At 31.9% G+C, this 12642-nt stretch overlaps 1 protein-coding gene across 2 annotated transcripts in view; it reads right to left on the reverse strand.

Annotated features, from left to right (window-relative positions):
- Window positions 1-12642, reverse strand: part of LOC129229566 (large subunit GTPase 1 homolog) — a 32090-nt gene that overhangs the window by 15607 nt on the left and 3841 nt on the right. For both annotated transcript variants that reach the window (XM_054863895.1, XM_054863894.1), the window contains exons 3-6: window positions 11539-11659; window positions 9548-9634; window positions 3099-3185; window positions 266-409 (exon numbers count right to left, since the gene is read on the reverse strand). In XM_054863895.1, coding sequence (XP_054719870.1) covers window positions 266-409; window positions 3099-3185; window positions 9548-9634; window positions 11539-11659 — 439 coding nt within the window. The remainder of the gene's footprint in view (window positions 1-265; window positions 410-3098; window positions 3186-9547; window positions 9635-11538; window positions 11660-12642) is intronic.

Genomic DNA, 12642 nt, shown 5'->3' on the forward strand with positions numbered 1-12642 from the left:
GTTCATTTATTTCTATAAAAGAATAAGATAATATGAAATAGAAATCTTTGTAATGATTGAAAAGATAGTTCCATAAAAACAGATGTGAGAATTACATTTTACAAGTGTTCTAAATATCTGGGGAGACAGGGGCAGTAAAAACAATGCAGGCAGATTTAGGGCAGATACATGAATATTGAACCCTTTTGCTAAATTGTATTTCAGTAGATTTGGTTAGTAAACAACCTAGACAAGGATACAATTAAATTACTAAAAAAATATTTACCTTTCATTCTCTGTCAAGAAATCAGCTTTATTTAACAGTAGAACATTAAGTTTACTTTCATTTATTTCTTTTACATAAGCTTCTAAATCTGGACATCGAAACAGTAAAGGATTTCTTGCATCAAGTATCTGGACAACGACATCACTAAAATTACAATTAAAAAAATAAAAGATTTAATACTCAAGTATTAAAATATTGAATACTAGTCGCATTTTCAATAAAACTCCTCAGATTTATTAATGATTGTTTTACACAGGGGTGATACTGAACTCAAGTAAAATTTTTAGAAACTATGAGGAAGCTCAAACCCCAATCTCGTAAAAACTCTTCAAATATGCATATAAAAATCATTGAAATGATTGAAAAAAAAAATATTTTAAAAGTTTTTTTTTTTTTTAAATAATTTTTCAATTTTAGAGTGTTGTTGGACCAAAATTTTCAGATAAGGCAATTCCAAGTTTTCGGAATACAAACACACCTGGTTTTACAAGTTAAGCAAAACGTTTCAATTACTCTTTTATTTCAGTCAATTTATGAATTTTAAATTTGATTTTTTATTGTTCAAACTGAGGCGCTGGCTTGCAAAAATTATTGGGGGGTGGGGGAGGAGCAGACATTACCGGAGGTTTAGGGGGTATGTAATCCCCCGGAGACCCCCCCCCCAAATAAGGGTCAGATTTTAGTACCTTGAAAATGCCAATTTAAATGTTTTCTGGTGTGTATAATTTAAACAAACAGCGTGTGACATGGCGTTTTCAAAGTAAAACAATCTAAAAATTGGTATACAAATTTTCTGGTTCAACTAGATCATGTCACTTTTCTTAGTAAGAGACATTTTTTTGTTCTATTTTATGGGGAGCCGTGCGATGCCGCAGTCAGGCATTGTTTTAGGTTGGGTACTTGACTTGCATGGAAACTTATAAAAAAAATATTGGGGAGGGGCATACCGGGGTTTCTTGCCGTAGGAAATTTTCTAAATTTGAGATGAAAAATAGTGAGTTTTAAATTTAATTTTAAAGCATTTTCAAGTCATATAATCAACATTAAAACCCCGAAAACTCGACACTCCGGGACATTCACAAGCCTGACACATATTTTTTGGCTTTGAAAAAAGGAAAAAAAAAAAACACACAGTATTTTTGTAAAACAGTAATTTAATTTACGCATGTTTTTAAGACCAGTTGTTTTTTCATTAGCGATATTGGCTTACATATTCAAGTGTAAATGCAGTCTCTCAATGTCTAGGTCATTTTGAAAAACTCGGTTGATTTTTAAAAATTTGTTCCACCTCTGTTTAATGAAAGCAAACACTCTTGTTCAACTGCAATGACCTGTATGAGTCCAGTTGATGTAAATCGCACAATAATGCAAGTTTGCATCATTTCACAAACCTCAATGTAAAGTGCTGTGTAGTCCTTAGGGATTTTGAAAGTGTGTGGTGAGCTGGCTTCGTTGTTTTCATACTTCTTTGGTATACGTCGATTCCAAGGAAACGAAGGATCATCACTTTGTGAAGGTTTTTCTTTTAAACATAATTCCCAAAAGTATTCAAATTTATCACGCCTCCCATTTAATATATAAATCAAACCCTAATACATATTTTTTCTAGATCAGTAACACTTAGATGAGCGTGCCACAGTGCTGCCCCCCGGGGACAGACTTGACCAGTAAGTTCGTGCACTGGGACAAATTCTAAGTGTGCTTGCAGCACCGTAACACTATCATTATTCACACAACTCGTTTTCAGTTAACTTGCTTACTACCGTAATAATTATTTGTTATAAACTCATTATTGAATGTATTTTATACGGTAACTATGTTCAAACAAGGAAAATAAAAGAAAAATTGTGGGTTTAGAAAGCACTAGCTGTGTTGCCCGGCTTTGCCCCGTCTACTTTGAAAATAAAAATTGTGTCAAGTGACGTATATTCAACAATCAGGTATAAATGGAAGAAAAAATAAAACCATCACCCAAAATTTCCCCTACAAACAATAACAGATATTAAAATACTTTGAGAAAGATGGATTTAAAAAGTGTAACCACGGAAACACAAAATAAAATAAGTTTAAGAATTGAAAATGAGAAAGATGGAAATAAACAATGGATTCAAAAAGTATTACCGTGGATACATAAAATAAAATGTTTAAAAACTTGAATAGAGAACAGATTTTTGATCTTCATTTAATTTGCTTCTAACTTTTTTTTAAATGGAGATAGAGGGTTAAACTTTTGACCATAGGTCGAGTCAGATCTGGAGAAAAAAAAGCAGTTCTTCCCAATGGTGTCAAAAAGAAAACTGTGGGACAATTCCTTCACTTTTTATTGATAAATTTAATGAAGAAAGTAGTGCCTAAATTGCAGCTAAGCCTGAACAAATTCGAGTTAAAAACGTTAATAACTCCCACCGTAATTAAGTTAGATCATTGAAACAAATTGCATAGAATGCAGGAAATTCCGCTCTTTCCAACGATATATAATATTAAAATGTGCAAGTTACTTTTCACCCCCGTATTCAGGAATTTGAGAAAATTGGGCCTAAATTGGAATAAAAAAAGAACTGTTCATCCGATTGCTTTTGAACTGGTCTGCAAATCTTTTCAGGACTTAAACACTCGTGAAAATTTCAGCGAAATCAGCCGGGTAGTTCTCGAGTTGTACGAGTTCAAACACACAGACGCTTTTTGGAGACTTCATTTTATACTATGTAGAGATAATATAACTAATAATTTTCTTGAATTATTGGGGGGGGGGGGGGGGGTAGGTTCCTCAAGCTCTATGGAGTCAGCACCACTGTGTTCAAAGAAATATCCAGTACTTAGAAAAGGCACTTACCTTCTCTCAATGACTCTCCAGAGCTGCCTCCAAACTTCCAGGTTCTTTTCATATGGAGTTAAATTAATATGTTGTTCTTCTTGCACCCTAAAGTTTCATCAATAAGACAGGTGAATATTTAATACATAACATAAAAATACACAATAATATACATTTTGTACAGCAAAGGCTTTTCACATACAAACTCAAATTTAATAAACCTGTAAGCAGTTCACATTTCTACACTGAAATATCTTTTTCAGATCAGAAATTTAGAAACTATTTTTCTTTATACAAATATGTATATGCATTAACGAAGGCAAATGCATTCTCTGTTAAGATCAATGTATCACTCAAGAAATTTCAACAGATATTGACTGAAAATCGTAACACACTTTAGTTATTTTTATGCTCTTTTGCAACACCCCCCCCCCCCGATGTCAAATGCTGTTGAAATCTGAGGTGCCCTGATGGGAGGTCATGGAAGGTCACTGTGACCACACAAAAAATTTCTGTATTCAACAAGTTCAGAGATAATATTGCAATATTTTGACATTTTTTTTAATTTTTAAAATTATTTTTTAAATGATGTCTATCTCTTCTAATTAGAAGCAAATATCTGCATGCTTGTATTTTATCATTCGTTAAAATTAGGATTTTATTCGGTAAATTGGGAAATTCCTCCCTCCGAAAAGTTTAACTTTAAAGCTTCCCTGGTTTGAATTAGAAAATGAAAAGGGAGGACTAGAAAACACATTTCCTTAAAACTAGAAAAAGTTAAATTATACACATAGTTTTCTCTGCATTTAGATCGAACAGGCAAGAAAAATATTAAGGTTTCTGTAACATGAATTCCTAAACTAAATATTGATTTTAAAAAAGTATGCTAATATTAGCTTCAAATTTCAGTAGTTATTTCAACTTATTTCATACACAGAAATATTTTCTTTAAAAAAAATTTCTTCCATTGCAACATTGAATACTTTAATTTTTGTTACAAATAATTACTATGCAAAAATTTTTTAAAGTTTTGCATATTCACAACTAAACCTTGCAAGTAATCACACATAACTAATCAGAGCTACAATTTGCTTCTCTGTTTTAGTAGACATGATATTGCATGAAAGTCTGAAATACTTTAATTTGGTTCTAATTGAGCTCTAAGCCTGAGTTACTAGATTTTGTGTGCATTGTGATGATTAAAAGTTTCAAACAGGATATGACTTAGTGGACACATCTTGAAAAGGCAATTACTAATCAACAGGGCCCAATTTCCTAATAGGCAGAGTATGCAGCTACCTAGGCGGCAAATTTTGCTATAACCACACATTTTTGAAGTTAATTTTTTATTCCTGAAAGTAAAATGTTAGCATTCTTTCTTTTTTCAGAGATATAATTTTTTCTTGTCATTTAATAATGATTACTCTTTCACACACCTTATGAAAATCAAATGTTTTTCAATCATGGGAGTGGATCAGTGTAAAGAGGGTGTCGATTTCAGAAAGTGTTGTTACGTTTATCCAGAAGTCGCAACAAGATTGGAGTTTGACTTAGACTTTAGTGCTATACTTAAGTTTATTCAGTACTGGTTTCTTGAGTGATTGCCGTTTAGTTTCTTTTTACATTATTAATATTTCAAAATTGTTTTCTGTTAATATTAAGTCTCGGAGGCAAATAAAAATGATTGACGAGCAAAAAGGAGTGAATGATTTTAAATAAAGGAAACATGCTATATTAAAAACTGAAGAACAAAAAAGAGTCATCAAAATTTTTTTAAACATGATATGTTTTTTTCAAATGGGGAGTTTTCAAAATCGGAAACTTAACCGTTTAACCGCCGAACTATTGACGGATGATCAAATTTGAGTAATTTTTTGAAATTATGTCTATTTATGTCTAGTAAATACAGAAATAAAATAAAATTTCCAGAAAAAAATTTTTTACTATGTTTTTCAGTGTGTTCCATTTTTGGAACATTGGCGCTTTGCATGAAGTTTTTTTTTTTTTTAAGAGAATTTTTTTAAACTAAGAGGTTTTGAATGCGGTTTTTATCTTAGCATACTTTATTGCGGAAAAAGTAATATTTTAAATTGCATTTATGTACATATCAGAATTCAGAAAATCCAATACAGAAATATCTAATGCCCATGATATGAAAGGAAGCATTGCTGGTGAAGTCGTTTCTCGCAATGGAAACATTTCTTAGTCGTATTTTTTTTGCACGCCGCGCAACGTCCTTGGAATGCAGATACAATATAATGTCCGTCAGACATTCTTGATCGTTGATGTAAAGGACAACGAGGCCCTAGATGACTTTCTGCTCGTACTTTTCTTCTTAGGAGGACAGTTGTTATTTCTCTTCAGAACTCTAAATGCTTCATCTTGACTTCGTGTAACTCACAATGAAGTAACCAACTAGCTACAACTGAAATATTCAGAGCATTACTAAAAAGATTCCACCACCATTTTTTACTCCTCAAATGAGGTCTGTAGCTCCCAAAAAGTTTATCCAAGACGTCCACCCCCCCCCCCTTCATTGTATCTCTTGATAAGATGAGGTTGTGGCACATCTATCTTGCATTTCTGCGCATTTGAGTAACATTTTACAGATACAAGTGGCTCATGTGTATAACAATTAGATGCTACTGTAACCACTGCATTATTATTCCAGCTGCACATGTACACTGATCCATCAGATCGATAGTCAAAATTTCCTCGATCTTCTTTAGAAAGGGCTTTTTTGGATTTCAGTGGACAATGGCCAGTTCGGTTTTCACGAATTGTTCCTGTTGCTAGTACAGTTTTTTTTTTCGATAGCTGAGAAATTAAGTCATATGATGTAAAAAAGTTATCAAAGTATACTTCATGCTTAGACGTGTCAGTCAAAACTGATAATAGATCATTTACAACTCTGGATCCTAATTGCACACCAGGGGATCCTTCTTTTTTGCCTGAATAAATCTCCATGGAATATGGATATCCACTTGAAGAGCACAGCACCCAAATTTTGAAGCCGAATCTTATTGGTTTTCATCTAACAAACATTTTACATGAATGCCGACCGTAGTAGGTAACCATAGATTCATTTATGCTCAATTTTTCATGAAATACACCAAATTGTTGAGGGTTTTTACACAATTCTTCGTAAATAGGGAAAACGTTTCTTAGTTTCATTTTGTTTTAATTCATGGTTGTCCATCAAATGAAAGTTGTTTTTTATTTTTCGAAAACGATTTTGAGGCATAACTGTTGGTACAATTGGCACAGATGTATCTTCTGCACTGCTCCAATACATATCTTCAGAAGGAACAGAATGGTACCCACTCAATAGCAACAAACCAAAAAATTGTAGGATTTCATCTCTGTCAACATCTATTCTTCCTCAGTGATATTACCTAGTTCATCAGGGGGTAATTGGCATATATCTACATCTGACAAATCCGAATCTGACAATGTCTCTAAATAAGCCACAGCTTGTTCCACAGTAAAAAATATTGTAGACATTTTTTAACATTTATGAACAGTTGGTATACGTCAAACAGAATTTCGTTTCGCTCGAAAACAAAGCTAGCGAATTATTGAACTGCATTTAAAATATGAAGAATGAAGCACTCACTAATATTATTTTTTTTATTATCACGTGACAATGTTGCTGTCCGAGCAGGTGTGGATTCGGAGCCATATAGTCCGTCAAACAGAAGACTGTTATTATTTTCTTTGCTAACGAAACGTCATATCCTTTCAAAATATAAACTTACTTAGTTTTGCCAACATCTACATCAGAGTACATTCAAAATGAGAAAAAAAAGAAACATATATTACGAAAAATAAAATTTCCCCTTGGAAGTCGAACGATTTACTTCTTGGAAATTTGACTCCCTAAAAGCGCCAATGTTCCAAAATTGGAACATGCTATTTTGAAGGGGTACACCTTTCAGAAATATCATTGTACATTTCTACAAGCATTTTAAAATCATACATTGAAGTATTTTTCACAACTGTAATAAATATCATCACATTTTCTGAAAAAGCCAATTTTTGGTAAATTTTATAAGAAAAAGTAGCAAAAAGCTCAAAAAACACTCATCTTTGAATAATCGCAATAAATAATTGAAAACATATAAACAATTAAGCAGGAAATCAAAAAATACTTTGAAATAAGACTAAACTGTGTTAAAAAAAACTTGTTTATTTTAACGTTATTTCTTGGGAAAATTTTCACTTAAATATGATGTTCCATTTTTGGAACATTGGCGGGTAAACGGTTAAGACTCTTTGCAAAGTAATACAGTTAGAATTCACGAATGAAATACCATTGAACAGTGAGGAGTGGTAAGAACACAAGAGAGTGAACATAGTAACAGAGGAAATCATTCAAAACGTTGATTTGTAGATGGGGGGGGGGGGGGGGAATAGGATAAAGATGTTGCTACAAATAAAGATAACAGATAAAATGGTTAACGCACAAGACATAAAAGTTTGGTGTTCATAAAAGATTCAAGGATATGGGAATTAAATAATTAAGCTAGCTTTGATTTCAAAACACAGTTTTGATCAAAAGAGCACTAATACGTAAACTTTTGTAACAGAATTCATTCGGAATGTAATCGTGTTTCTTTTTCTTCTAAATTCAAAATGTCTTTTTGAGCAAATGATAACAAATAATGAAACAACAAAGAAGTTAGTTTCTGAATTTTTTCTGAAAATAAAGATGCCGTCTTATATGAAGCATACTAACATGCTTATCATTCGAGAAAAATTTCGGGGCTACTCTTTATCTCTCCATTTTCTATTATTATATTTTCCCTTATAAGTCTAACTCAAGTCTATATCATTTTCCAGTAATTCATCTGTTGCCATTACAAGGAAATATTTTAAAACTTAAAAGAATGAAAGAGAATATATTTCATGAAATTATAGGGCCATGGAAAAAAATAATTATGCTGTATTAATTGGTAATTGCAAACAAATATACCGTATTACCCCATATTATCCGGTATGCCGGGAAAAGCGAGGTTTTCCAGCATGAGGGAAAATGAGAATTTTCCAGCATGCCGAATAATTTGAGGTTTATATTTCGCAACAAAACAAAAGTAAATTTCCCTATTCAGTTCCAAAATCAGAAAGCAAACCACTAAGGTAAAAAATAAATAAATCCCTAAAGTAAATTTTCGTTCAAAAAAATATGTATTGCATATAATATGTGCTTCTTATTTATGGTAGGCCATTATTAATGGATTTAATTATATACCAATAAAGTAATTAATTCAGATGCAATCATCGTTACTACAATTTGTTCATAATTAAAAAAAATATATTTTAGGTTCCTTTTAGGGAGTTTATTTTAATTTTTATTTATTGAATAGCTATGGCAAATTCGTTAGCACTGGTTTAGGGGAGTTAACTTACTGCTTAAATGTTTGTTTACTTAGTTTTAATTTATTTCCCATAAAATTATACGTTATTAAACAATATTTTTCTTGTTAAAATAACAAATGACATTGTCAGTAAATATTTTTACAAAATTAAACTGTTAATGCTAATAAGATATGTATAGAGCTTATATTCAGTTTTAAGCTGAATAAATATTTTTTATCATATTATTTTTCTTCCTAACCTCGATTTTTTCGGCATGCCGCGAAGGACCAGGCAAGTGTTATTAAAAATCTGGTGAATCCCGAATTTTACGGCATGTTGGATAATACGGTACATATTATAAATATTGATCTTAAATGTGAATTGCTTGATAACCTGCCTAAGAGCAAAACTTGAGCCATGAAGGATGTACAAAATTACACAATATAAACAGAGGAGTACCAAACTAAAATTTTTGGGGAGAGGAAAATTCTAATTTTACCGAATGATAAAACACGAGCTTACATGCATATCATACATACGTACCTAACATCTAATGAGAAGGAACGTTAGGTATCATCAAAAAAAAAAAAAATTTTTTTTAGAATTAAAAAAAAAGAAAAATTGTAATGTAATCTCTAAATTATCTGAATCGTGAGCAAAAATTTGCTGAATAAGGAGTTTTTTGGGAGATTGCTGTAACCTCCCATTGGGGTGCCGCAGAATGTGAAACGTTATCATTTCTTCATGAGCTTGACAGTTTAAATTTCGGGAACACTTTTTTTGCATGTTTTTGAGCTTTTGCTTTTTTTAGGGGGGGGGGGGGGGGGCAGATTTCAAATCTACTTAGGGGTGGCATGGAGCTAAATTTGACCCTGCTAATCAAATATCAAACACATTACATGATTTTTTACTTCTTCCATCAAAATTATGGTTCCAAGAGGTGGCAACAGTTTTAAGTAAGACCAATAATAATATTATGTATAGCTGTTTTCTTAAATTTAGATAATAAGTTACATCATATGTTTTTAACACTAGAACTAATTGAACTTATGTTTTGTAGCTTTTTACTGAATACTTGAGCTATTAATAAAGACTCATGATTTGAAACTTACAAGGCTAACTTTCTTCGCCATAACAAGAAAGCCTCTCTTTCTTTAGCCTCCAACTCTTCTTTTGATGTATCAGCATTCCAAGATGGTCTGTTGCAAAACAGAATACAATTATGATGAAATTAGCATGGTTAATAGTACTATATATTAGTCTGTACAAAAAGTGACTACCAAATATATTACACAAAGCAGTTTTAAAAAATACATTTCAAATAATACCTTGCATTATTATAAATTCAACTGAAAAAAAAAATATCCCTTAACCTTTTTGGCATGAGTATAAGCTGAAAAACTTCTCAAAACGGAAATCTTTCAAACTGAGAAAGGGGTTCCAAACATCATATTTACGCAAGTAAGCAAAATGATTGAATATACAGAAGTTATTACTTAAAAAATAAAAACTTATTCTCTACGAAAAATGTTCAAAAACAGAAAATATTAACAAACACTGCAGAATTAAGATTTTTTAAGAAATAAAACCATGAGAAATTTTACTTTAAGAATAAGTTACTTTTTATCATTAAGTAACGATAAGTCCTTTTTCTTAAATATGATCATAAAAATACAAATAAAAAAAAGGGCAAAATTCTCAACTTTCCAGCTTTAACTCGTATCTTGTTCCATCTCACTCTGTTTCGAATTAAGAAAAAAAAAGATGGAAATCTGACACAAACAAGAGACTGAAAATTTTCATCCCTCATTTTAGGCTACTCTCAAGTAATAGGACTACAAATAATAGAAGTACAGTAACATAAGATTAACTTGGTTAAAACTTCAAAAGAAACTACACCATGAAATGACATCCTCATACTTCCCCTCACCATATGAGGTAAGTGAGAAGCAAAGGGATGTTGGTTGGTTTCGTGTCATAGATAAAAAAGTAAATAGGACCGAAGGTCCCGTGTACAGCATCAGCAATACAAAGACGATTTTCATTGCATAAGTCTGTCCACGTATTGTACTTATTTGCTGTAATTGGGCCAGGATAGCAAGATAGCTGAAAAGGTAAAATAGTCAGTTTAGATTCTTGGGAATCTTTCCACATCCTGAGGAACCGTTCTAATTTAGTTAACGATCTTACTGCAATTCCCTATTTTTCTTCTGTGTGGACTCCTTTGTTAAAATTGGTTCAGTTTTTCTATTATTTTTATGTAAACGTCGTACATTTCTTACTTTTTTTTTCATTTTTTGCTTTCTTATTTCGTTTTGTGATTGACTAATTCCAATATGTTTATCCTTTACTCTGTTTTTTCCTGCGTTTCTCCATTTGATACATTGCTTCCATACATAGTTTTTTGTGCTGGTAAATTTATTCAGAGTGGTTTCATATTTGGACTTTTGCATTGTTTATGGGTTTTCTTGGAAAATTTATTACTTAAAGGTTTTTTCCTGATGGAATTATTTTGCCTCCAGGTGTCATTTTATCTTTTTTGTTTTGTTTAATTCCTATTTTTTGATATTTATACTATCTCCTGTACCACCCGTTACTTTTCTCCGATGACTTCTCATCCAGAAGCTCACACTTCTTTGCATTGAAAAAGGTGTTCCTTGTAACACCGAAACACATGTCTGCAAGAATTTGCAATTTTTGTGCTTCATAATGCTGGATTACTGACTATTTTAACTTTCAGCACAAAGGTATTTATTCGTTATTTAGCTGAAAAGATGTCTGGGATGTTAGTTCTGTGCCTGGGCAGTTTCTGCAGTGGCAGCATGTCCTTGTCCTGTGTATCTTCATGCCCTGAGGTGTCCCGTCCTGAGTCTTGTTAATGTACTGGTGAGGGTTCTATTGGTACTGATTTCTGGAATTTGCTGTTTGACATTGATTTTTATACATTTAGTCTTGCCTTAGCCACTGAATTGATAACTCCGAAAGTGACATGAATAACTCTGATGGCAGTCATATGTCTTGCTTCTTTTGCCAAGCTGCCTCATATATTGAAAAAATATGTAACCTCTTTTTTTGATGATTAAAGACAATTGAATGATCATACCTGCGAGGAATGCATAAAACTTCTTTGTTTTTTTCTTGAGCTTCTGAAATAAGAATCTTTTCCTCTTCAGATAAAATACCGTTGGAAACATCTGCTTCTACAATTCTGATGTCTGCAAACTCTAAATAAAATTAAAATCAATCAATAAATAAATTTGTTAAGCAATATGAAATACATTAAGGAAATAACATTTCTATCAAGCTCCAGTGTTTTATCTACATGTTGTTTATTTACAACAATAACATTTTAATACAAATTAAAGGTGTATCACATGAAATTATTCATATGCTATTAACACTTTATTTCAATTAAAAAAAAAAGTCTTAATTTATAAAGCATATTATTTAGCCTTGGCAGAATATACTATTGAAAAAAAATGCATTTTTCCTCACATTAAAGAATTATTAACTTGAAAAGTTTTATCCAATATATCAGGGTAGAACATAATCTTGTTCAAAATTTCAGAGTTGAGCTACCACCACTTACAAGTTCATACAAATGCGTTTACAATTACTAAGTTAAACTAATTTTGTTATTTATGTAATTGATATGTAATGCATTAAATATGCAAAAATTGATTCAACAAATTAACTTTTTTTATTCAGGTCATAAGCCATCCTAGATAAAATTTAAAGTTGCCCTCTAAACTCAAATCATTAAAAAAAAAAAAAAAATCTGCAAAAAAACATTGCATCTCCCAAGTCCTATATTCCTAGCAGGGTGCCAAGAGCTAAAATGTGAAGTTATATACAAGTAGAGTGCTACTATACAGCCTCAGAGTGTTTTTTTTTATTATACTTCTTTTCAACTGGAGAAACTACAAAGTTGGCAAGCAATAGATATTGCTCAATTTGTTTGAAAAACAACTTTTTTTAACCCTAGAGAAGTCGCGCTTTGGTCGATTCCCCACTTGTTGTCAGATATTTCGCTCTATCCTACCACTCCTTATTCTAATAATGGGGCCCATCTGTGTAGCTGAAGGTCAGACTCTTCCCAGCCCACACACTTAGTTCTGAGAATTTTCTTCGGTATTTCAAGGTTGCATAGCTTTTGGAAATGTATGTTGGTCATTTAGACCGATAGTGCGCCATCCTAGTCAGGTGT

Source organism: Uloborus diversus, chromosome 9 (assembly GCF_026930045.1).
Source record: "Uloborus diversus isolate 005 chromosome 9, Udiv.v.3.1, whole genome shotgun sequence".
NCBI lineage: Eukaryota > Metazoa > Arthropoda > Arachnida > Araneae > Uloboridae > Uloborus > Uloborus diversus.